General features: G+C 41.9%; 1 protein-coding gene across 3 annotated transcripts in view; it reads right to left on the bottom strand.

Moving 5' to 3' along the window:
• TAPT1 (transmembrane anterior posterior transformation 1) overlaps positions 1-24,665 on the bottom strand; it is a 73,733-nt gene that overhangs the window by 37,268 nt on the left and 11,800 nt on the right. For 2 of the 3 annotated variants that reach the window (XM_082237389.1, XM_082237387.1), the window contains exons 2-4: positions 10,220-10,350; positions 7,483-7,601; positions 1,762-1,785 (exon numbers count right to left, since the gene is read on the bottom strand). In XM_082237389.1, the coding sequence (XP_082093515.1) occupies positions 1,762-1,785; positions 7,483-7,601; positions 10,220-10,350 (274 nt within the window). The remainder of the gene's footprint in view (positions 1-1,761; positions 1,786-7,482; positions 7,602-10,219; positions 10,351-24,665) is intronic. The other variant, XM_082237388.1, reaches the window with a different exon arrangement.

The following is a 24,665-nucleotide window of genomic DNA, read 5'->3' as shown; positions in this document are numbered from 1 at the left end:
AAGAAGCCTCTCTCTTTTCTGAACTTTCATATTTGTCAGAAGAAAATCATTGTTCACAAGAATAAGTCATAGAACAGCCAATGCTCTTGAAGAGAGGAGTGGATACTGCTTCTGTTGTTTATCCATACTACACAGAAATGTTTAAATGTTTATTTGATTGTCCTTGAATCTTCCTGCCACACTTGCCATCCTCTCCTGCCATACCCTTTTTGAACCACTGAATTCTCCTATGTCAAACAATTATCCTATGAAGAGTTGTTCTCAAAATTCTGCAACACTGCACATCCTAAAACTACTTCTGAAACATGCCTTCCGCTGAACGTACCTAGGGTCAACAGAAGTGTTTCCTGGTTTGCTTGTATGTGTCAATAAATACTGTACACACAAAGGCTGCCTCACTTGGCAGTGCTCCAAGTATAATAGCTGGATCAGGAGTAACCCTTCAGATGTTAAAGGTAAAGGTACCCCTGCCCGAACGGGCCAGTCTTGACAGACTCTGGGGTTTGTGCGCCCATCTCACATCTATTGGCCGGGGGCCAGCGCTGTCCGAAGACACTTCCGGGTCACGTGGCCAGCGTGACAACGCTGCTCTGGCGAGCCAGAGCCGCACACGGAATGCCGTTTACCTTCCCGCTGGTAAGCGGTACCTATTTATCTACTTGCCCCCGGGGGTGCTTTCGAACTGCTAGGTTGGCAGGCGCTGGGACCGAGCAGCGGGAGCGCACCCCGCCGCGGGGATTCGAACCGCCGACCTTTCGATCGGCAAGCCCTAGGCGCTGAGGCTTTAACCCACAGCGCCACCCGCGTCCCTTCAGATGTTACTAGACTACAATTCCCATCATCCCTGATCAAGCAACATGCTGCCATGAGGCAACAGGAGTTGTAAAGGTAAAGGGACCCCTGACCATTACGTCCAGTCGTGGCCGACTCTGGGGTTGCGGCACTCATCTCACTTTATTGGCCGAGGGAGCAGGCGTACAGCTTCCGGGTCTTGTGGCCAGCATGACTAAGCCACTTCTGGTGAACCAGAGCAGTGCACGGAAACCCCGTTTACCTTCCTGCCAGAGTGGTACCTATTTATCTACTTGCACTTTGACGTGCTTTCAAACTGCTAGGTGGGCAGGAGCAGGGACCGAGCAACGGGAGCTCACCCCGTGGCGGAGATTCGAACCGACAACCTTCTGATCGGCAAGTCCTAGGCTCTATGGTTTAACCCACAGCGCCACCCACGTCCCAATGGGAGTTGTAGTCCAATAATATTTGTAGGGCACCACATTGGCTTCCCCTTACCCAGACGATTCACAAATTGGGTGGGATTTCACGTTACACTCTTCCAATTGTTCCTTCATTTATGCTAAAAAAAAACCACCCTCCTTCCCCTCATCTCTTCTCAGGTTCTCCTGACTCTCCAGGAGCACATTTGGGGAAGCGCAAGAGGGAAGGAGAGAAGCCCCACTGCACCAGCAGGAACCCTTGCGCTGGCTTAGTGGAATCCAGGCCACTGTTTTCAGTTATAACCTAAGTTTTTAAGAGCACTCCAAAAAATGTAGTATGTGAATGAGACCCATTTGGAAATGCAGGGATCACTCAGATGCACTTAAGAGAGCCAAGCTTCTTCAAAGCATGCATTTTGTGTCAGAAGCATTATTTAAAAGAAGCTAAACTTCCGTAATGTGTTTGCTTGTAGCTTGATCAACAGCAAAAACTACATGCGCACAGATAGCACAACAGCATGCTAAGGAAAAAAAAATCAACACCAACCTCATCCTTAGACCTCGGTGAGAGCTGTCTCAAAACAAACAAGGCGAAATCAGAAATGGGAAGACGATTAATAAGATTTCAAAACACTTTCCCTAAAGAAATTTATCTTAAAATTGAATGGGTGAGGTACTTTTCATGAGATATTTTAGTATCTATTGTTTTCATTCATCCCTGTATCTTAGCATGCACATTACTGACTTTATGTTTGTGTACGTGAGAGAGAGGGGGAGAAAGTAAAAGTCACATCTGGGCAGTGTAAACCATGGTTTACAAATCCAGAAATGTATGCTCCAACCCACAAACCCTTCTTTTCATACCAGTTTTGGCATTTCATCCCTGTTTTAGATTAAGCCAGACTTCCCTCCTTTGTCCAAACCAGGGAACTCTGTCTTAATTCCTGTTTAAAGGTAAAAGGACTCCTGACCAGGGTCCAGTCATGGCCGACTCTGGGGTTGCGATGCTCATCTCGCTTTATTGGCCGAGGGAGCCGGCGTATAGCTTCCAGGTCATGTGGCCAGCATGACTAAGTCGCTTCTGGCGAACCAGAGCAGTGCACGGAAACACCGTTTACCTTCCCGCCGGAGCAGTACCTATTTATCTACTTGCACTTTTTGGCGTGCTTTCGAACTGCTAGGTTGGCAGGAGCAGGGACCGAGCAACAGGAGCTCACCCCATCGTGGGGATTCGAACCACCGACCTTCTGATCGGCAAGTCCTAGGCTCTGCGGTTTAACCCACAGCGCCACCCGCATCCCTAATTCCTGTTTAAGCACCCAGATAATCCTGATCCTACCTTATTATCCTGGTTGTTAACAGTTATTAAACCAAGCCGAGACTTTATTATGCAGTAAAGCAAGGACTACAGTATGAAGAACATTTGATATGCCCTGCACATCATTTTTTAAATTAAAGCTGCTTTAGATACAGCTTATATCTGAACTATATCTTGAATACAGAGGTGCTCTTGTGCGAATTGTAGGCAAGCTGGTCCTTCGATTACAGAGGGCTTCCTCCTTCTATAGCAGCCCCCTTTGTCATGTCCAGTACTGGTCTCAGGGGGGCAAAACCCTCATGAGTGGCTTTTCATGGACAAAGGGGACTGTTGTGGGGGAAAGACGGTAAAAAAGCCCTATTAAGTGATTAGAGTTCCACTTGCACAGCGATATTTATCTTTCATAAGTAGCTAATACGGAATATTTTGAAACAAACCCATACTACTCACACACAAAAATGCTATTAGTCCTCCCCGCAATTGTTTGTGGCTCATGTGAAAGAAAAAAAAGAATTTGCCTGCCTGGTCTCTGGAGTTGATTTTTCACTTGCCACAGTTAACTTGACTAGTGGTCATTTACAAGCCTAGGATAACAATTCATTTGACAGCTCCTATTCATGGAAATTCGACTATTAAGATTTTCAGAGAAATAGGCAAAATTGCATGGCGTCTCTTAAAATTGACCGGACAATCTCATTTTAGATTTAACGTGAAAATGTACTCCAACTTAACAATTCATTTCATTACCTTCCTAAATAATTTTCAAAATAAATGATACTGCAACAGGTAGGTAGCATTTGGTTTTCTCTAATTTGTCTCATCCCTGGGTCTACTTTGGTCAGGAAATAGTTGAATACAACCCAGCAAAATTTATGGACAGAAGTGTGATGTTAATAATGTGATGTTGGCTTTTTAACAACATGGCATACAAGTTTACAAGTTACGGGGAGAAATCATTTTAGCTGACAATTTAGAAGAAAAATCAGGATATATACTCACCATGAAGGAGTCCCATGTGACATCATATTCCATCCTATAAAGGAAGTGAAAGTGCTCTTCCCTTCAGTCTGATTTACAAGAAATAAAAGAGAAAGAGAGAGAAAGAAGGTTGTAATGTTGCTACACTAGGTACGTTGACCATCATGGAAAAGAGGGAAAGTGATTGAAAGCTTTATTTTCCCTCATGTAGCACATACAGATCGAAGCAGGAAAAGAGTGTTATTCTCTTTGAGATGAATGGAATGAATCATATCTGCCTAATTAAGAATTTTGGGATAATCAAAAATTTAACTCAGCAAAAAGGAATTAGATCAAATCTGCTATTGTCAAACTTCCAATATGAGACAAAAGAAAAAAGAAACAGAGAAGAAAGCCTGTATTTCTAAAAAGCTGGTATTACTATTTCGTGGAATTAAATCCGTCGATGGGGTACATGTTATCTACCAAAAGACTGAAAGCCCTATGGTCTCATATAAGGGGAATACAACAGTGCATATATTTATTTGTTAGTGAACACAAACTGATCCACAAAATGAGTTACATGTATTTATGCCTTTGGGATCACGCTGTAAACTTGGCAGAACATGTAGTCACAAATAAAATGTGATAAGTTTGAAACAACAGGGAGCGTAATCTTAATGGGGGAGAAAGTATGTATTTCTCCAAAAGAAATAAAAGTTATGGCAGTGGAAATCCACTATTTTCTGGTTACCAACAAAGGCTCAATTTGTGGCAAAAGTTATTGCTGTATTTAGCAGAATGTGCCCTGGACAGCGATAAATTTACCTTTGACAAAACTGCCGTAATCTGTGCTGAGCCCATCACATAGGGCACAACATAAATATTTAAGTTGTGAACAAAGCTTTGCTTAAAAGATCCCCTTCTAGGAGGAAGGCTACCCCAAGCTTGATTTAATGCTGAAGCCCTACATCAGCTGTTGGAGTGATGCGGTAACACCTAACTTAGCTTTTCTTGCATGACTGCTGTTCTTTTGGGCAATGTTCCAAGTGCTACCTCGGGCCCCAGGCTTTGCTAGACCCGGATCTGCTCTGGACCAGCAATGAGTGACATAGTCTCATTTGGCTTGCAGAAGTTGGGTGTACTGAGACAGCATGACTGACATTCTGAAACTGTTCACCTGGAAATACTCAGGCATCAGAAGATACCAGTAAGTGTCCATTGCATGACTACAGAAGTACAAATTTTAATACAATTATTATTATTTTTTAAGTAATTAACCCTGTTAGCTAAACATCTTGCTCAAACAATCCAAAATTAATCTGGCAGTCTTGAAAGAACTCACCCCCCCCCTAAGATGCACAAGTACAAAAGAACAGGAAATAATCTTAGCTATGAAGAAATCGCCTTATTCTGTTTTTATCTAGTCCAAGAGTCTGGATTCAGAAACACAGCTATGTGCAATATTTGCACTTTACATGAATCATGAGAACGTGGATGAGAATTAACCTCACAAAAGAAAAGGACTGCTATACTTTCAGAGCAATAAAGAATGGGAGAATAGAATCCCGTTTAAATAATTTCTAAGAGACTAAAATAAATGGAGTGTAAACAAAGGCTGGAGATATAGGATATTTAGTCTTTCTGCTGCGATCTTGAAAAAAAAAACAGAATGAAGGGAGGAGCACTTTTTGTTTTTACATAGAATGGAATATGATGTTGTGTCTATAGTCCTTAAAAACAGGTCAAACACACCAATGCCCACATAATACTGGAATATGATCTTAAATCTAATTATTTCAGTACTTTATTCCTCAGAATGTCATTTGTTAACAGGCCTACATATATTTTTCTACGGCAATATTTTCACTGTTAAAAACATGCAATAATCAAGAAACTTGAAAACAGCCATTTTTTAACCATGGAAGACAAAATTTATAGTGCATTGTGGAATTAGGTGCTGAATAAAATGACCCAATTAAAGGATTTATTAAACAAGTTGCAAATTATACAGCATCAAAAATGTATTTGCAGCACAGTTCAAAAGGGACATTTCATTCTAAAAAAAGGAGCACATAACCTGATTCTTTGCACTGACAAGCTCAATGGGGAACTGATACCAATTTTGATGTTTCTGGATTGTACTCAAGCCTTTCAAAGAAGCTGGATATGCTGAAGTCTTAGCTTCTGACTTCAGTACCAGGTTTTTTCCAGTCCCCTACAACTGGTCTTAACAACAACAGCAACAATAAAACTAACTAACTAACAACTGAGTAAAAGCACACCAGACAAGGGATACATGGTACATTCCCAATTGTATCATGAAGAATGTGAATGTTTATCGGCAAGACGATTAATTTATTAAGTGGGCAATACATGGTATGGTCTTTCTACAGACAGGACAGTTAATAAGATGGCCAGCACATCTCACAATGTTTTCAAGTTGGCTTGTTTTGAAGAAACTATAGTTAAAATTAACTACCATTTGATCATGTCTGGATGAGTTGACAAGTTGTTGTTAAGCAGAAACTATTACTACTTACCTTGTCAGAGGAGGTGTGATTATATGAGCCTGAGGCTTATAACAACTAACTCACATCACTCTACATTATGATTTAACCTGATGCTAAATAAAGATTGCTACCAGTATTTAGAGGTATTTGAATGGGTTTATTTTATAATCCTATTATTCTACATCATCAGAGATGCTAAATGATCCTTGGAACTAAGAGGGCTATCCTGTAGCCTTCTCCTGAATGGTTTTTGACAAAATTACCCTGCAGGAATTTAAATAATGGGGTAAAATTCATAAGCTTTAACACTTGCATTTAAATAAAGGGTATATTCCAGAGTAACATCCTGAGGTCCAGCACCGAGGGCCTTCTGACGGTTCCCTCACCGCGAGAAGCCAAGTTACAGGGAACCAGGCAGAGGGCCTTCTTGGTAGTGGCACCCGCCCTGTGGAACGCCCTCCCACCAGATGTCAAAGAGAAAAACAACTACCAGACTTTTAGAAGACATCTGAAGGCAGCCCTGTTTAGGGAAGCTTTTAATGTTTGACGGACTACTGTATTTTAGTATTTTGTTGAAACCCGCCCAGAGCAGCTAGAGAAACCCAGCCAGATGGATGGGGTATAAATAAATTGTTGTTGTTGTCCACCTGCAAGCTACAAATTTGGTAGCTAAAAAAAAGACATGGTCAGTATTCAACAAAGTGCCGTATTTTTCGCTCTATAAGACGCACCAGACCACAAGACGCACCTAGTTTTTGGAGGAGGAAAACAAGAAAAAAAATATTCTGAATCTTAGAAGCCAGAACAGCAAGAGGGACCCCTGCGCAGTTCTGTTCTTGCTGTTCTGGCTTCTGGGATAGCTGCGCAGCCTGCATTCGCGCCATAAGACGCACACACATTTCCCCTTACTTTTTAGGAGGGAAAAAGTGAGCCTTATAGAGCAAAAAATACGGTAGTTCAATTAGCACAAGGATTTCTGTTAGTGCACTGAAACTTCCCCTTCCTCTCTGATCTCCATGTGCCCCTGTGCCCTCCGCAGATCTGCTTCAGAGGGTTGGGAGAACCCACAGAACAGATTTGGAGGGTGTGCAGTAAGCATGAGGAGAGAGAGACAGAGGGAGAGAGTTGTGTTGTGCAGCAAAGAGTTCTTGCACTAACAGAACTACTTTTTATGTATTTTGGTCCTTTTAGGGAAATCATTATAACTTAGTAAAACAAAACCTAGAAAATAAGGTTCCTGGCACGCCCTTAACACCAAATTCTGGGAGAGGACGTAGAATTTTTGAGCTAACTGCTATTCAAAACCACAACTGGGTGAGGCTCAAAAATGAATGTCAAGTGTTAGGATTATTTTTTGTTTGCTTTTCAGCATGAAACTGTTTGCAATTTCAAACCAGCTCAAGCCTTAAGACTGACAAAGTTAAATAGGCCAATTAAAGTATATTTAGATCAACTAAGTAAGAGAAATAAAGGAACTTACCGCAAGCCATAACAAGGTAATGTGATGAACCTGAACATTGCCAGAAAAACTCTCAATGGAAGGAGTGTGAACACATAGAGAAAAGCATCCAGGCACAAAAAAATCCCAAAAATCATCAACTAGAGAGTAAAAGGAAAGAGAAATCAGAGTAAAAACAGTTACTTTAAAGATTTCCATGCTGATCAGCATCACAATTCTAAGTCTATAAAATCACCCTTACTTTTACACAAAAATAATACACAGAAAGCACTTACACAACAAAGACCTTATTAGAACTGCCATAAATACAGAATGCAGAAATCCTCACAAAACCAACATCAGCCAACAAAAGAATAACCTAAATCTTTCTAAAGGTTTGGAAGAACAACTATTTTTTTCACAATTTCCCTAAACCTAAATGTGTGACACCATGCTAGTAAAGTAGTGGTCATGATGTTATGAGATTGACGCACTATTTGTTTAGTTTGGGAAACTTTATGGAAAAATACACTGTGCACTTGGAAAGTGTTCAAGAAAATGTCTGCACTGTAAGAATCACTCAAAGTTTGCAAACGAGTCTTTCCTCAATAGATGACCTATTCCTGGACACAATTTTAGATAATCAGCCCTGACCTTCCTTTCACATCATGGTGACTACAGTCTATCTGAAGTAGAGACAGGCAACTTTTGCAGAAGTTATTTTAATTTTGAAAGTTGCCCCTCACATGGAACACTCTATGAAAAAATGTTCAGCTTTGCATACACCATTATTTTTCAGTTTGTGAATTAGGGAATCCTGGGATTTCTCAATGAGAAATATAAGAAATCAAATACAGTTTTTCCGCTGTTGACATCCCATATAAGCCATCCATATAGTAGGCACCTTCCTAGGTAGATACACCTTCTTAGTTGATGCAGAGTAACTATGAGGTCTAATGGGCCTGGCCAATGTCCCATGTGAACTGAAGGTGTTTTTTAGCCTGGAACATATGGCAAAACCATTTGTATTAAATAGATGTGGAAAACATTTCCTTAAGATAAGGAGGGTGAAAATAATTAGCTTATGGTTCATATGTTGTATGTTAATTATATAGTATGGAATTGTGTACAGTACTGTTAAATCATCTTTAAAATGACTTCTGAGTTATCATTTTAAAAGGTTTTTTAGAAACCCAGTAAAGGTAAAGGGACCCCTGACCATTAGGTCCAGTCATGACCGACTCTGGGGTTGCGGCGCTCATCTCGCTTTATTGGCCGAGGGAGCCGGCGTACACCTTCCGGGTCATGACTAAGCCGCTTCTGGCGAACCAGAGCAGCGCATGGAAACACCGTTTACCTTCCCGCCGGAGCAGTACTTATTTATCTACTTGCACTTTGACGTGCTTTCGAACTGCTAGGTTGGCAGGAGCAGGGACCGAGCAACGGAAGCTCACCCCGTCGCGGGGATTTGAACCGCCGACCTTCTGATCGGCAAGTCCTAGGCTCTGTGGTTTGACCCACAGCGCCACCCATGTCCCTCTAGAAACCCAGTAAGATTGATTAAATTAGATAAACATACTAATATCTAATTCCAATGTGTAAAAGTTATATTTAAAAAAGGAATCCCACCAGCCAATATTAAGTTCAAGTCCCACTGTTTCAGTGAGAGAACTAAGCAGATTCTTATGGGACATTTCGTAGTCTGCTTTGGAGTCTTCAAAGAAGCTCACCACACTGAAAAGATATAATAGTTCAGGGAGCTCAACTTGTCAAATAAAACTATCTGCCCCCCCAATGTACTTTCTAGGAATTCTCTCAAGTGTTTGGGGGAGATTCAGGGGGAAGAGGGGGGGAGCCCCGTTGGGCGAGTGAAACTCCTTATTCAGGCTTCTGCTAGTGGGACTCCTTACCTGAATCCTGCCAACCGTTAACAACTTTATAGTTTAATAATAATAAATTTTATTTATACCCCACCATCCCCAGCCAAGACTGGGCTCAGGGCGGCTAACACCAGATATAAAACAATTGATTGAAATACAACTTAAAAAACAAGATTAAAATACAACATTAAAATGCAGCCTCATTTCAGCAGAAACGCAAAAACTTAAAATAAAGCACACATGAAAACCCCCCACAAACTTTTTGAAGCAACAACGTGGGAAAATAGGAAGGTGCCTTAAAGAGAGTCAGACCATTGGTCCATCTTGCTCAGGATCTAACTCTAGCACTTCAGAAGGGATCATGCAGGATGTAAGTGTTGTCATTGTTTTAGAATAGAAATGATGTTTATAGCACCTACATAAGGTTTACCCATGGAAATAAGTTTATAGATAAACCATTTACGAAGGGGTTCCCATTAGTGTGTCTCGTAGCCTCAAACAAGATCCACTCATAATGACTGGCATCTGCTGGCTTTTTTGCCAGGGGCAAGCCACTTTTAAAATTGAGCTACTGCTTTTCTCTTTGGCAGTGGGACTGCTGCAGAGAAAACAACAAGTGAAGTTCTGGCTGCACATGCTGTTCTCTTCAGTCCACACACCCTTTGGACACAAGCCTACACATTCAATTATGGTATCACCATACAAAAGACAAAGTGATGCTTTTGGACTCCATACATAAGACACAGCCCTCAGACCATGTACGGGGAAAAAAGCAATTTTTAAAATTATTTTTTGTAATTTAAAACCTATTCAAAAGTGCATGTTTAGAAAGTTCTGTTTTTAATAAAACCAGAATTTGAATTTATCAGCCCAAGTAGAACGCTGAGAAAGTAGTTTACCTTTTCCAGCTCTCTTGGTATTCGCATGCAGGTGTACACTCGTTCCCTCCTTTCTGTGTACTTCGCTTCATTATGTTCCAGGAAGTAACCCCTTGTAAGCTCTGCATTGATGAACCTCAATAGTGAAAGATCTGCAACAGAAGAGGGGAAATTTGTTTTAAAGCAAGTTGTACTTCAAAAAAAAAAAACTTAATTTTTTTCTAGGCTAAAATATTTGTTTTCCATGTTCAAAACATGTATTCCAAGAATGGATGGGTTTAAATTAAGGTGGTTTAAATCAACATATTACCTATGACCACATAGTATCTTTTCAATGTTGTTGCTTTCCACTTCACATCTGCTCCTTTTTCTCTCACACTTGAGCCCAAAATCCTGCTCAAAGCCCGGACGCAGAGTAAGCCAGCAATCAAAATGTTTGCTCATTGCAGCCCATGCGGTTAGAGACAACTAGGGACGGAGATTTTACAGAACTGATCAGCTGTCAGCTATGGTTTGGTGGTCAACTGCAAATGCCTCAGATGTAACGACAGACTATGGTTTGCCCAACTCAGGAAGTCAGAGAGGAAATTTGGACATGTGAAGAGATGCAAGAGGGAAAGGAGAGAACACCAGCATGATGATGGCCGAACCTTGGTTCAGAATTACAGTACAGTCCATACATAATACCAAACCATGGTTGTTCTCAATTTGTTATTCAATTTTAAGACATGATTAAATGTAGCTTTAACATTCTTGTATTTAGATTTAACTTTAATTACTTTCCATCCACCCACTTCAAACATCTACCCATGTTATGAGCAACTTTTTAAGTGAATTTAGCTTTATTTTTTCATACAGATAGAATCAGAGAATTAAAAAAAAATTGTAGAAATGGAAGGGACCCCAAGGCCCAAAACCCTGCAATGCAAGAATAGACAACTCATCCTGCAATCTCTTTTGGAAATGGGAGTTCTAGTGTTTACACAGAGCTCTTTAAACAAGAACGGCATCCACATTTAATTCAGTGGATAAAAATTACCCATTTATGTTTTTCTTGACATGTTCATGAAGAAAATACTCCAAAGCCTCACATGAACTCCAGAATAAATTTAGAGTTCCAAACCCAGCTACTCATTCCGCATAAAACAATGGCCTAATGCCAAGTTAATGTGTAGCTGAAATGCAGACTTTGCAATTCATATTACACTCACTACACCTTACCACCCTATAAGAGAGGAGTGGCAGTTTTAGCATTCTGCAAAACGCTACTCCCAGTTTGAAAGTTTATATATATATATAAACGTGTGTGTATGTGCGTATATATATATATACACACACACACCTGACAGATCAGCTCAGATTTGTTTATTTCTATCTAGTCATCAGACTAATAATAATAATAATAATTTATACCCCGCACATCTGGCTGGGTTTCCCCAGCCACTCTGGGCGCCTTCCAATAGAATATTAAAAACAATAGAGTCAGATATTAAAAACTTCATCAAAAACAAAACTTTTAACAGTACAAAAGGAGCCAATTAAAAGCTATAAAAATCTGTTCTCGCTTAGATACCAGAATTTGTCTTCTGGTCCACTTATGTTATTTTGAGGAATGGGCTTACTGTACCCCTAAGATACTATTAGAAAAACTGCAGTGTATCATGTCATTATCTCTGCAGAAAGAGGCCTCGTGAATAGAAAGTGGCAAGGATGACATAGGCCAACTGAGGCAGGGCTTATGTCACCCTCCCAAACCCTGGAGATGACAATGCGGTCATTCCATACCTCCTTCCATCGACTTTGCACCATTTCCTTGTGCATGCACCCCAGTCTTACATGTCCCTGCTATGTCAACTTGCCCTTACTATTGCTTGTTGTCTGCTCCAAAGGCACCCCTGAGACACACCTGAGATCACCTGGACAGTACCTCTGCCTTTCTGTCACGTGTCTTTTGGCTCCTGTACCTTATCCACTTCATGCCAATGACTTGGGCTTCCCTCCTGTGACCACTCACATCTGAAATTATGGGCAAGAGCTGCCTATCACCTAACAGTCAATGTTAGCATCGAAAGCAGCTCAGCTATTTCAAAGTTTGCACTGTTTTACTAGAATTTGTAAGGCTTCAGAGACCACCTCTCTGGCATTGTCACTATGCCAATTTTGATAAACTCACACAGAAATTCAGGGCAATCACCACACAAAGTGAAAACTGCTGCAGCTACATTCATGTTTATTGCCCCAATAAAGGCATTCATGTTTATTGCCCCAAGGCTGCAGAATGATATCTCCTCTAAGGTGCATTATTTGCCCACTCTGTTTCCCAGAAGAAGGCAAAGCACATCTATTTCAGCCTGTCTTTTGCTTGACTGGTTATTCTTTTGGGGGTTTTAGACTGTTTGTTGTTTTTAATCCACTGCAGGTTTTGTATTCTGCTGAACCCTGGAAAAGTGGCTAGTAATTGTGCTTAATAAACATAATTTGTTTCAGAAGATACAGGGAAAAGTTGCACCAGTGCACCCCATTTTTATGTTGATTAAAAATATAAACTACCAACTAGTAATTGCACTAACACTTTATCCTCTTTGGTGGGAGAATATATGAAAAGTTCTCAAGATGACAGGCTCAAATCTAATTAAACTGTATTTACCTGATCCCAGAGAGCTCAGCAACTGTTGGCTCAATCCATTATAGAGTATTTATTACTCCCTAGCTCAATTTCTGCTGCATGAGCCAAGACGCATGCTCAGGAAACACAGATCCTGCCCATGTCTTCTGCCTAGTAAACAAAATCGCTGCTGTTCTGAACCTAATTTTTTAAAACAAGATTTAAAGAACAGAACTAACCTTTACAACCAAAAGCCACTGAAGTTCAACTGTGAAATCATTAGGTCAAGCACAAGTCAGGTAACCACAAACATACAAAAAATATTGGCATGGGGAATTCACCTTCTCTACTGCTAACTCTACAATGGGAATGAAACTATTTGCAGAGAATGAACCTACTATTGGCCAAGTAAGGAACTTAAATGCCTATCCAAAATCTCCGAATATAAAAGTTCCAATTTTGGTTAAGTAACTTGTGTATTCTGGAACGTTCACAAAGTACAGCCAGCTTCAAATATTTGCACATGTATATGAACTGCAGCTTTTCCAAACAAAAGAAACACGTATGATGCAATAAAAAAGGTTGGCTGCACAAGGGCATTTGTAACAGTCGCTGCATAAAGACAATAAACTGAACCATAACTTGGTGGGTTGTAAGCCACGAATGAGATCTCATTTCCTTGAATGAAGCTCTTTATGCAGGACAAGAAGGAAATGAGATCTCATTATTTCTTGTTTTGATCAAACCTTAGTTTCTTATTACATCTGAACACACAAACTCTGGTTTGAGCTATCCCTACAAGTCACAATCAAACCATGCTTTGCAATACAGACTTGAAGCTCCAGAAGAGAGGAGGAAGTGTTTAAGATGATTGCTTATTTGGGATATTCCAGGGAAAGATGGAAGATGTTCATCTGAATGAAGCCTCTATTTGACTGTGACCAAATAATAGGCAACCAACTGACTAGCCAATTGGTCAGCATTACAATTCCACCAAGAATTTACCCTGAAACCAGACAAGATGGGAGATGATGTTGGCAATCAAGCTGGGCTCTCTCTGAGGCTTTGCTTGTTATTGAAGTTTCTCTTGTTCTATTGGACCAAACACAATGTGGGAGTAGGGGGTAGGCCTGGGTGATATATTGATACAGTGGTGCCTCGCAAGATGAAAAGAATCCGTTCTGTGATTCTCTTCGTCTAGCGTTTTTTTCGTCTTGCGAAGCAAGCCCATTGACGGATTAGCAGATTAGCGCTATTAGTGGCTTTTAGCGGTTTATCGGCTTATCGGATCAGCTGATAAGTGGCTTAGCGGCTTAGAAAAAGGGGGGGAGGAAAAAAAGCCCGCAGGAACTCGCAAGACATTTTCGTCTTGGGAAGCAAGCCCATAGGAGATTCGTTTTGTGAAGCACCTCCAAAACGGAAAACTCTTTCGTCTAGCGAGTTTTCCGTCTTGCGAGGCATTCGTCTTGCGGGGCACCACTGTATATTGCCCAGGAGTTGTATGAGGGGCAGATCACGATGACAGCTTCACTTGGCGGTATATTGCAGGTGAAACTGCCATCTTCTGAGTCCCTCTGCTGCCGAGGGAGAAACAAGCTGCAGTCGGGGGCTGGAGGCAGAGGGACTCAAGAGTGGCGACAGCTTCACCAATATACCACAGAGTGAAACCACCATAGCAGTCTGCCCTCATACCGGCAGAGCGAGAAACCAGCTGCACCGGCAAGGCACGATACAGCTTGTTCCTCCCTCTGCTTCTTTAAACTGCTCAGCTGAGGAGCTCATGGCTGCCCTTGCCTCAGCCAAGCAGTTTTACAGAGCCCCCAACCAGCCACTGGCTCATACTCCCCAGCTGAGAGAGCCCTGATCTGGCTCCTGTTTGCACGAGAGTGGTATCAGGATCACGGCTCCACAGCTGGGGAGGTGTGGGCTCTGTCACACTTCTCCCTTGCACCACCACAAAAGAGAAGGTTAAAGGAGACCCCACCTCGCCTCCAGGTCGTGCGAGGCAGGCTCATGAACTTGCCTCATCCGCAACAGCCTTGGCATGGGGTCTGGCAGGCTCAGCCAGGTGGTGCGAGGGCTCTCTGATGCCCCGCCTTGTGGACTTCGCCCGGGAGGGTGGGCTGCATCTTTCCTCCAGGGGTGAGCAACCACCCCAGGAGTAAAGAGGCAGCCACAGGTGAAGGTGGGGGCCAGGTGAGCAAGGTAGCTTGCCCACCGCCCACACTGGCGAAGCGAGCCTCAGGAAGGAACCCCAAGGTCTTTTCTGTCCCGCAGCTGAGCAGCAGGCTGGGGCCAGCTGCATTGGCCCCAGCCCATGAGGCCCTGGTGTGAAAGTGCCTCAGCTCCCATGGTGAGAGTTGAGGCAGTTTCCCCCTGTGCCTCACTGGCTGGGGCCAATGCAGCTTGTTTCAACATCGCGGTTTATCCTGGATAAAGTGTCAACCATTAAAATGAGTGTTTTACCAAGAATGTTTTTTATTTCAATCAGCTCCGGTGATTGGCGAGGTGGAATGCTTCTTGAAATGGTAAAAGGATATTTCGATATATATCCTTTTACCATATATCCTATATATATCGATATATATATGGCAAGGGAAAAAACCAAGAATAAAATATAAGATACTGATAGATGCTAATGAAAGAGGCTTTATTATGAGGCATCCTGCCTATGTTGGTTAAAGGAGTGGTTGTCATTAAAGAATTCACATATTTTAGACTTAGAAGGGCATGACATTAAGTTTGGTTGGCATGCATATCTGTGGTATGAAAAGCTGAAAATACATAGAGGTTTCACAAATCATATTATTGGAGGGGAGGAATGATCATAAGTATAAAAATTTGTTGGAATGGAAAACACCACTTTGGCTCTCGCCTTTAGAAGCCATAGAGGTGTATAGGAAGGAAAACTGGGCAACTTAAAGAAGCTTAATACAGTGGTGCCTCGCAAGACGAAATTAATTTGTTCCGCGAGTTTTTTTGTCTAGCAAATTTTTCGTCTTGCGAAGCACGGTGTCGGAAAAGTTTTGGAAAAGCTTCAAAAATCACCAAAAACCTCAAAAAAGGCTATCACACCGCATTCTATGAGTTGCTCCTCGAAGTCAAGTCGCAACTTATTAGCGGTGTTAAGAAAAAGGAAACAAACTTGCAAGACGTTTTCGTCTTGCGAAGCAAGCCCATAGGGAAATCCGTCTTGCGAAGCAGCTCAAAAACCGCAAAACCCTTTCGTCTAGCGAGTTTTTCGTCTTGCGAGGCATTCGTCTTGCGGGGCACCACTGTAACAGAGGAGGGTGGCAAGTTTAAGTTTAAAAAGTTTGAAGAATTACCAGGAATGTTAACAACTTGGTTACAATATCAACGTTAAATGAAGTGTTTAAAATGGATTAAAAGCTGGGTTTTGTGACTCAAAACCTCTCAGAGAGACACCTGCTAAATAGTAGTATTAAAGTGATGTCAAAAATGTTCATCCTTTGTTTACCATTCTAATAGTATCTTCTACAAGTGAAATCTTCAATGATACATTGGGAAATCTACATAGGACATAATATAGAAATGTCGGCATGGAATGTAGATTTAAAATTTACTGCATGTTATGGGCTAAAGGAAATTTATTTGAAAATGATTTATAGATGGTTTAACTTGGAAATCTAGTAAAAGTATTATCAATATAAGCAACCACAGAAAGAGGAAGAGGGAGATTGAAATAAGACATTGGAATTTGATGTTGAAAATGTTTTCTTTTCTTTTGTTTGTTTGCTGCAAAATTAAAAATAAACTTTTTTAAAAAACATTGCGGTTTATTGCCAAACCACGATGTTTGGCTGGTGATAAATCACAATGTTGAAAATCCAACATCACCCACCCTCTACTGTGGGGGGAGGCCTCTACTAAAAAGAAAAAGAAAAAAGGTGGTTGCTCTTTTCTATTAGAGATTTCCCTTTAAATCTATTTGGAAGCTGGGGCTCATGCAGAACATCATGGCACTGTTGACAGCTAACAAGGAGAAGCATGCACATGTTTAACTAGTCTTCAGCCACTGCCCTGGTCACCAGTCAGTTTCTGGGTCAAATTCAACATGTTGCTTTAAACTTTAAAGACCTGGGTGGTGTGAAGGTGTCAGATGGCACCTCTATGTTAGCCTGTCAAGATGAAGGTCCTGCTCAAGTTATCATCATTAAGGGAACTTAAGACATCAACAGGGTCAAGCCCTTCTTAGGAGTAGCCTTAAAAATTCAAAACAAGCAAACATGAGAAGTTGTCATTTGATATTGGTCATTCACAAAGCTGTGCAAGGCCCATCTACCTAAATACAACTCCGGCAAATGAAAGCTGGTCTAATTTTTTGGGGGGGCCTGGTGCACATCTAGAAGTCAAATGACATAACTACCGTATATTTTCAAATAAGTCTGCAACTAAGATGACTGTTGCACAATTGTATCAAGGTTGTCCATGATTTTTGTCTTTTGCTACTGTTGAAGAAATTAATAAATAATACATTTTTTTAAAAAAGAAGAAGTGTGGTTAAAGATATTTTTAAAAAAATATTAACGATTCTAAGAAAAGATCTGTAGGATCAGACCAAAGCCCTACCTAGCCGAACATCTTGTTCCCCACAGTAGCAAGCCAGATGCTCCTGGGAAGACGGACACAAGGACAAAATGCTGTTTTCCCCCTGCAATTGATATTCAGAGACCTCCAGTCCTTGAAGTAGTATATAGCCATCATAACTAGTAGCCTCAACCTCCATGAATTTCTCTATTTCCCCTGGCTATCACTACATCTTCTGGTAGCAAATTCCATAGTTTAACTTTGCACCATGTGAAGAAGCATTTCCTTTTGTCTGTCTGAATCTCAAAAAAAATCAGTTTCACTGGATGGCTCTAGGTTCTAGTATGAGCCAGTGTGGTGTAGTGGTTAAGAGTGGTAGACTCGTAATCTGGTGAACTGGGTTGGATTGCCCGCTCCTCCACATGCAGCTGCTGGGTGACCTTGGGCAAGTCACACTTCTCTGAAGTCTCTCAGCCTCACTCACCTCACAGAGTGTTTGTTGTGGGGGAGGAAGGGAAAGGAGAATGTTAGCCGCTTTGAGACGCCTTCGGGTAGTGATAAAGCGGGATATCAAATCCAAACTCTTCAGTATTAAGACAGGAAGAAAAACATATCTAGTCACTTCTTTCATACCACTCATAATTTTATAAACCTCTATCTCTAACTAGGATTTAGTGCAGGGTCACCTCACCACTGGCCAGTTCCACGATAAATTGTTCTAGGCTTGGGCAGTGTCATTTATGATATCTAGAAATTTATTTATCTTGACTGGAACATGCATTTACTCAGTATATATGAGGGAGACTAAAGCCACAGATTACTATCATGCTTTACCTTCTGGATGCCAATATCGACCGGAACATTTTGGTAATGGTAAAGGGACCCCTGACCATTAGGTCCAGTCACGGACAACTCTGGGGTTGCGGCGCTCATCTTGCTTTACTGGCTGAGGGAGCTGGCATTTGTCCACGGACAGTTTTTCCGGGTCATGTGGCCACCATGACTAAGCCGCTTCTGGCGAACCAGAGCAGCGCACGGAAACGCCGTTTACCTTCCCGCCAGAGCGGTACCTATTTATCTACTTGCACTTTGACATGCTTTCAAATGGCTAGGTTGGCAGGAGCTGGAACAGAGCAATGGGAGCTCACCCCGTCGTGGGGATTAGAACAGCCAACCTTCTGATCAGCAAGTCCTAGGCTCTGTGGAGGCAATAATTTGTTTCCAGTACTAAATTACTTTTTGGATCCCATATTATCACTCACAGCAATTCTGTAGAGGAGTCGGTCCTATCTGAAATATCACCTCCAGTATGCTTTTCCTATAGAGTTTCTTTGCAAAATCACCGTTATGCTCACTACAGGCAACCCCCTATTTACGTGGGGGTTATGTTCCAAGGCACTGTGCATGGCAGTGAAATCACGTATATCTGAAACACCACTGGAAAAACCTGCAAACACCCTGTTCCGCCCCTTCTCTGTCACTTCTGGGTTTGGCGTGATGCACATATGCACAGTTGCACACATACTGAACACACATAAATGGGAGGTTGGTTCCTTCACAGGCAGAGACATAGGGAAAGTGTTCTAATGCCAATTTCTCTCTAGCTCCCTGTCATTTCCCCCCTATAATGTACACATTAGTTGTTCCAATACTTCTGGTACTTTAATGATTGTGATCCCATTTTCCTGGGACTGTTTTCCAACTGGACAAGGACAACAACAGCTGTGATGGAAATAAATGGCCAGTTTATGCCACATGTATTTTTAGTTGCCAGCATCATCTTTTTAGGCACCCAGGAAAACAGGTGTCTGGGGGTTTTCCAGCCCTGTTCAAAGCCATTTTAATGGGAAGTGCAATAAAGTGGCAACGCCTTTGGACTTACTGCTTTTGTGACCACAGGCAGTCAGAATATGTGTATTAAAGTATGTTAAAATGCATTAATAAAGTTACTTTTCCTATCAGAACTCAGCATCAAATTTCTACAGTTTAAGAGCATAACAGGGCCTATCCAAATGTTGTCATTTTAAGAATACACCCAAGATATGAGTACTTAAAAATGTAACAGGTTAACATTATAAACAGATGTATTGTAGAATCATAGATTGTAGACCATGAATTGCAGACCACAAGGGTCATGTACTCCAACCCCCTGCAATTCAGGAATCTTTTGCCCATTGTGGGGATTGCTCAAACCTATAATTCTGAGATTAAGAATCTCATGCTCTACCGACTGAGCTATCTCAACAGTTTGAAAATATACGTAGTATATAGGTACCCTTATCAGAGAGAAGGGATGGCTGCAACTTCCTTTTGAGGGTACATCTGGTGGCAAACCCAGACCTGCTGCTGTGTAATGTGTTAAGGAAGCAATCTCTCCTTCCAAAGTCAAGAACTGAACTTCCCTTATTTTATTCATTTGAATTAAACATTCTCCTCACTGAAAGTCTGTTATCATTTCCAAACTTTTAGGCTGCCCAAAATATATTTTGTTGCAAAGCCGCAATCTGATAGCAATGAAAGAAAGATAATCAGTAATAGAGCATTCTAAACAAGGAAGCCTTATATACTGGATAGCTCAGTTGGTTAGAGTGTGGTCCTGACAACGGAGGTTGGATCCCAGCAATTACAGATTGCAGGTTAGATACCAGTAAGGTGCATATTCCTGCATTGCAAGGTTTTGGACTAGATCAGAGCTTTTCAAACTTTTCATGTTGGTAACATGCTTTTTAGACATGCATCATTTCATGACACAGTAATTCAATTTTACTAGCAAACCAGAGGTTAAACTAACCCCTTTTCAGCCCCGGGAGGAGCGTGGGGAGTGTTCACACAGCACACCTACACACTGCAGCTGATTCACAAACGTGTTGCAACACACAGTTTGGAAAACTCTGGACTAGATGAGAACTGAAAGCAGGGAGAGCACAACAAATATAACCTCTTAATAACATTTCTTTGAATTGCAATAAAGCTGCAGTCCTAAACTCAGTTATCTGGAAGTAAGCCCCTGTGAATTAAATAGGACTGAATTCTGAGTGGAATTTTTAGGATTGAACTATAAGGCTGTAATTCTCTGTAAAATTAACAGGTGTAAAACGCAAAGAACACAGAGGGACTTACTGTATTTTTTCATGTATAAGATGCCCCCATGTATAAGACGCCCTCTATTTTGGGGGACTCAAAATTAAGAAAACATCCCTCAGCACTGCCAGTGTATATGATGAGCCCCAATTTCAAACCTATTTTTTTTGGTAAAAAACCCCCTAGTCTTGCACACAGAAAAATACGGTACTTCCAAAGAAATATACTGATGATTTTGCAGTGGATCACTAGCCTGCAAGGTTTATATGAGAATTATCTCATGTTTAAAAACTCAAAAGTAGAATTCGCAGAATTGCAAAATGGTTTCTGTATTTTATTCAGAGCTGTTCAAACAAGAGTTTAGCATATCCTGAAAAGCAGTCTTATTATATTTGTATCCCAACCTTCCTATAAGAACTCAGGGTAGCATACATGGACACTAAGCAACATTAAATCATGGATATAGATCAAGCTATAATTATTTGCTTCCCCAACCCCTTGGTGCCATAGCTAAACCCACAACCATGTTCCTCCTATTTTCTATCTTTGACTAGAAGTGGCACACCTCTCAATAGAGGCTTCAATGAGCCAATGTGTCTGGCTGTTAACCAGCAGGTTGGTGTTTTGAGAGCCTATCCAGGGACGGCTGTGGGCAGTATTGCAGGGGGTTGGACTAGATGACCCTTGGGATCCCTTCCAACTCTACAATTCTGTGATTCTATGTTCATGTGCTACTTTCACCACTCCCATCTCCCCCTCAATTTAATAGAACACTTTCCAATTTTATCAAATCCCAGTTTGTCAGTTCAGACAGCAAACTGGTATGATCAAACCAGTAAGCATCCTACTTTTATTAAGCAAAGTGCTCAAGGGGAGGAAGTGGCAAATTAAGTGTGCCACTAAGCAAACTAGTAAAAGATAGAAGCATGTAAAGCACGTTTGTTAATTATTTCAGTTACAATTTGCTTTGCTGACCACTAAGTTCTTATTAACAGGCTTCCAAGATTATCTTCAACAAAGCTAATAAAAACCATTTTGCCATCAGATACACCTTGTATATTTATTTTAATGATGTTTGATACCATTAATCATTCGCCTGAACCAGTTTTGTGCAATGGGCACTGTTGACACTGTTTTGCAGTGGTTCCAGTCCTATCCCTGGGGTCAGTTTCAAATGACATGACAGCATTGGATTATTATCTCAACCCCGTGTAAGCAGTGTTAGAAACTGGGATCGAAAAACTATTCACCACATGGTTCCTGGTTCCTTGGCACAAAAACAGAATAGCTAGTCAGCTCCCCACCCCCAATGCACCAGCACTTTCTATTTATTTTTTTCAAAATTCATGAATACACAATTCGCATCAGTGACACATTCTTAGCAATTATTGGACACCACAAATATAAATGGGGCTCAGCCCCTGAAGTTTTGGCCAAAACAATAGTCATTTGAAAAAATTATATTTACGAATACCAGCATGTACCGTATTTTTCGCCCCATAGGGCGCACCGGCCCATAGGGCACACCTAGGTTTTTTTTTGGGGGGGGGATAAAGAAAAAAAATTATTCCCCCCCCCCAGGCCTGAGCCCCCAGAACAGCTTGCTATCCGCAGGGATGCAGGCAGCTCTCCACAAGCCATGGGAGCCCAGCGCGAAGTCGCGCTGAGCTCCCACGGCTTGTGCAGAGCTGCGTGAAGCCTGAAGCCTGGGGCACGCTGAGCTCAGCGCGCCCAAGGCTTCGGGATGCAGGCAGCTCTCCGCAAGCCGTGGGAGCCCAGCGGGAACTCCCACGGGCTCCCAAGGCTTGCAGATAGCTTCCTGAAGCCTGGAGAGCAAGAGGGGTCGGTGCGCACCGACCCCTCTCACTCTCCAGGTTTCAGCGAAAGCCTGCATTCGCCCCATAGGACGCACACACATTTCCCCTTCATTTTTGGAGGGGGGAAAGTGCATCCTATAGGGCGAAAAATACGGTATATAATTTTTTTATGTGTTTGTGTTATGTAAAGTATTGTGCTAGATTCGTGAAGGGGCTGGGACACCTCAATGTTCAGAGAGCCCCCGTGCAATGTCAGGACATCACACAGCATTGCATGTGGGTGCTTCTGATGTAAAACCATTGGAGCTGTCATTAGGAGATTTGGGGAGAAGTGTAATCAGTACATTAATGCAGTCAACTTTACTTCTCTGCAATATTTGACTCAGAAGAGGCCACGTTAGCCCTGAACCAGTGCCTGGACTCTGTGATGGGCTGGAAGAAGGCCAACAAACTGACACTAAATTCCAACAAGACAGAAGCACTGTGGTTGGGTAGGTCACAAGTCCAGAAAATTGGTCATTTGTCTGTTGCGGTTGCACTCCCCATGAAGGAGCACATTCCTAGTCTGGGGGTTGGATCCATCTCTGATGAATTCATGATCTTCGGGTTTCTTTACCAGCTCTGGCCATTTCTAGGCCAGGATAGCCTGAGAACTGCCACCCATGTACTGGTCCTCCAGAATCATCCAATTGCAGAGTTGGAAGGGATCTTGAGGATCATGTAGTCCAACCTTGTGCAATGCAGTATTATATAGACGTCCCACATGGGGATCAAACCTGTGACCTTGGTGTTATCAGCATCATGTTCTAACCAACTGAACTATCCAGTGGTCACCAATGGATTACTATCATGCGTTTTACGTGGGACTGCCCTTGAGGTTGACCTGGAAAAGCTGCAGCTAGTGTAGAATGAGGCAGCTCAACTGCTCAGAGGGGCAGAATTCTGCTGTTGAAAGAAGAAGAAGAAGAAGAAGAGGAGGAGGAGTTTGGATTTGATATCCCGCTTTATCACTACCCGAAGGAGTCTCAAAGAGGCTAACATTCTCCTTTCCCTTCCTCCCCCACAACAAACACTCTGTAAGGTGAGTGAGGCTGAGAGACTTCAGAGAAGTGTGACTGGCCCAAGGTCACCCAGCAGCTGCAGGTGGAGGAGCAGAGACGCAACCCGGTTCACCAGATTGCGAGTTTTCCACTCTTAACCACTACGCCATACTGCACCAATTGCAGTGGCTGCTAATTAGCTACTGGGCCAAGTTCAAGATGCACAAAGCCCTATAAAGATTGGGGCCAGGGTTCCGAAAAGATAATCAAACCCTTTACATGCCCAACCAATCATTGCACACTGCAGGAGAAGGCATCCTGTTCACAACATCTTACCAGGAGAGCTATTCCACAGCATGTTGAAATTGAGCCTTTATTACTACCTTTCAGAACTCCTTCCTGTTACGCATAAGACAGGTGACATCTCTGTGATCTCTCTGATGTCTGTTGAAGACTTTCCTCTTTCATTAAGCCCTTTACGTGGAGATTCCACCTCCCCACTCCACCCCGTCCCAGTTAGTACCCGTACTGAATGGAAATGGTCTTTACATATGTAAATGTTTTTATATACGTAAATGTTTTATACATTTGTTGTATTGTGAAATTCCTTTGAGATGAAATAAATAATGTAAGAGCTCCCTGTTATTATAAATCTTAAATCAATGTTCATCGTAATGATAGACCTTAAAAGGTGACACGTCATGCTAGACTACAGTTGAGTAACATTAACAAGCCAGGACAAACATTGAGTTCACACTCTCCACCCTTCTCTCCTTCTCCTGTATAGCTAGGAATAAGAGTCCATATGTTTAAATCATGGTATGCAGTTTCATTCATACCCAGTGTTTGAAACTCCCATTATTCCAGGCGCATTTTGCGACAGAGAATTTCATTAGTACAAGCAGTTTCTGAGCTCTGGCAGCTTAACACCCCTACCCACCCTGCTTATACAACAGGTAGCTATCAGTGTCCCTGTATTTAACCTGTGCAAAGAAGACACTGCAGCTGTTGCTGCATATTGATTGGTGCTTGCGGCTAATGTGGGGAAATTCTTATTATGTAACATAATGATGGGTTATGTGGTGCTATTGACAGGGACACTGTAAGAATAGGCACTGGTCTTGCTACTTTAATTTTTGTTTCTGCAGCTACTTTTGTGCTGCTGACATAGGTGCAATCCTTCAGAAACATATCCAGTAGTAATATGGCCATCTTTTACAGACCACAGGATATCCCACTGAGCACTTTTTTCTATTTTATAATAATAATAATAATTTTATTATTTGTACTCCAACCAGGCCATCCCAAGTCAAGCCAATTTGCCAGTGAGATTACACATTAGTACAGTTTCATCCACATGAAGAGCTGCAGACTTC

This window comes from Podarcis vaucheri (genome assembly GCF_965113315.1).
Source record: "Podarcis vaucheri genome assembly, chromosome: 9".
Taxonomy (NCBI): domain Eukaryota; kingdom Metazoa; phylum Chordata; class Lepidosauria; order Squamata; family Lacertidae; genus Podarcis; species Podarcis vaucheri.
This window is presented reverse-complemented; position numbering and strand designations above follow the sequence as displayed.